This window comes from Nicotiana sylvestris, chromosome 8 (assembly GCF_000393655.2).
Source record: "Nicotiana sylvestris chromosome 8, ASM39365v2, whole genome shotgun sequence".
Taxonomy (NCBI): Eukaryota; Viridiplantae; Streptophyta; class Magnoliopsida; order Solanales; family Solanaceae; genus Nicotiana; species Nicotiana sylvestris.
The window spans coordinates 143470959-143472722 of record NC_091064.1 but is presented as its reverse complement, the minus strand read 5'-3'; the positions used below and the strand labels follow the sequence as shown (position 1 = coordinate 143472722).

General features: G+C 37.1%; 1 protein-coding gene across 1 annotated transcript; it reads left to right on the top strand.

Moving 5' to 3' along the window:
* Window positions 1-754: 754 nt before the first annotated feature.
* LOC104250033 (uncharacterized) lies at window positions 755-1489 on the top strand. The gene has a single exon (XM_009806564.2). It carries the CDS (start codon window positions 755-757, stop codon window positions 1487-1489), a length of 735 nt encoding a protein of 244 aa, XP_009804866.1.
* The last annotated feature ends 275 nt before the right edge of the window (window positions 1490-1764 follow it).

The following is a 1764-nucleotide window of genomic DNA, read 5'->3' as shown; positions in this document are numbered from 1 at the left end:
GATCAAGAATTACTACCCATTGTGTTGATATTTTATGCCTTTTGTTCTAAAGTTTATTATGCTTAGCTAAGATTTACCTCTTCATTTTCTTTAATTAATTTATTTATAAACTTTCCAATATCTTTTGAGTCAAACATTAATTACTACTATTTTTATTGGGTTATCAGCTAATGATTATCATAAAAAAGTTCTCTGTGATTACTTTATGGATAAGTTGATTGTATAACTATTTTAGTGCTAAAAGTAAATTAAACCCTATACCAAATAGTCAAAATGTCTTTTGTAAACTTTATTATTTACAATAATCCAAAGGTCAAACAAGCATCCACACGACCACACCCCAAAATAAGACCTCTCCTTTTCCAGTTTGTACTATAAAACCCATATACTAAATTCTTTCGGCTTTCGGGAGCCCACAATTCGTTACCAACTTACCACATTAGTCAAATCCTGTATGTGAAACGCATGACTATTTACTATTACTCTCATTAAATAATATGGCATTCTCGTAAATAATTTCCACCATTATGGGCAGAGTTAATATCTTAATTATTTACTTGGGCAAAACACGTTGTTTGGTTTGGTCTACCAACATTTGCCCGAAAAGTCTTATCTTGGAATAAGCTTAACCATGGTTAAGTTGTTGTCTCCCCCTTTTTAAGCAGCCTTTATATATAAACAATCTAAGATAGAGCAAACAAGAAGAAGAAAGAACAAGTTATCAAGAATAGAGAGAAATTCACAGCTTATTAAGATGGCGTTTTATTTAGATGAAGAAGAAGTGTGGAGATGTCCAAAACACCCTTCGAAGCGACGGAGGAATGGAGTTTGCCCGGTTTGTCTCAAGGACAGGCTCATCATTCTTTGCCCTGACTGTGCTAACGTACGCCCCTGTGCATGCTACGCCTCTGCGTCGTCGTCTTCTTCCTCCGCTTCCTCTTCGTTTTCTCTCTTCTCCTCATCCTCCGGTCGTAGCGGCGGAGGAGGAGCAGGTGGTGGTTGTGAAGGAATTGGCTCCGTTGCACGAGTTTCGAAGCTTATAGAAAGTGAGCCGGCGTTCCAGAGATCAAGATCCGTCGGAATTCCGTTCCTCCGATCCCGAGACAAAAACTCTGCCGCCCGGAGAAATCAGCCGCCGATTTGTAACGGCAAGATTAACAAAACGCTGTCGTTTTGGTCGGTTTTCAAGTTGAGTAAGAGTAAGAGAAGCGGAGAATCAGAGAAGGAAGAATTGAAGGGAAAAGCGAATGTGAAAGCGAATATTCATCATGTCAATATTATTAACGAATTTAGTGATAGTAGAATTGATGATTTTGCGAGGATGATGAATAGATCAAGATCGATGTGTGTGGCGATAACGTCAGTTTCCGGCGCCGGTGAGTCGCCGTCGAAGTCGAAAGGATGGCATTTTCCAAGTCCAATGAAAGTCTTCCGTCAATCGAAGGCTTCTAAATTGGTTCACGAGCGGTCGCCTATGTACAGAGGTTAAGGTTTTTTTTTTTTTTTTTTTTAAGTTTCTATTTTTGAGTATTCAGAATATTACAAGGCAGTATTGAGTATTGTATGAAGGAACTTCAAGTAAGTAAATAAAAAAATTAGTTTCATTTCTTATGTATATGAATATAATGAAATAACAATTGCGCGCCTGTTTTAGAAGGAACTGGAAATTTTGCAATACAGTTTCATATTTATTAGATCTCCATTGTATTTGTCTTCAATTTTCTTCATTTCGTTTTGTTTTTGGTCAATTTTATTTACCATATG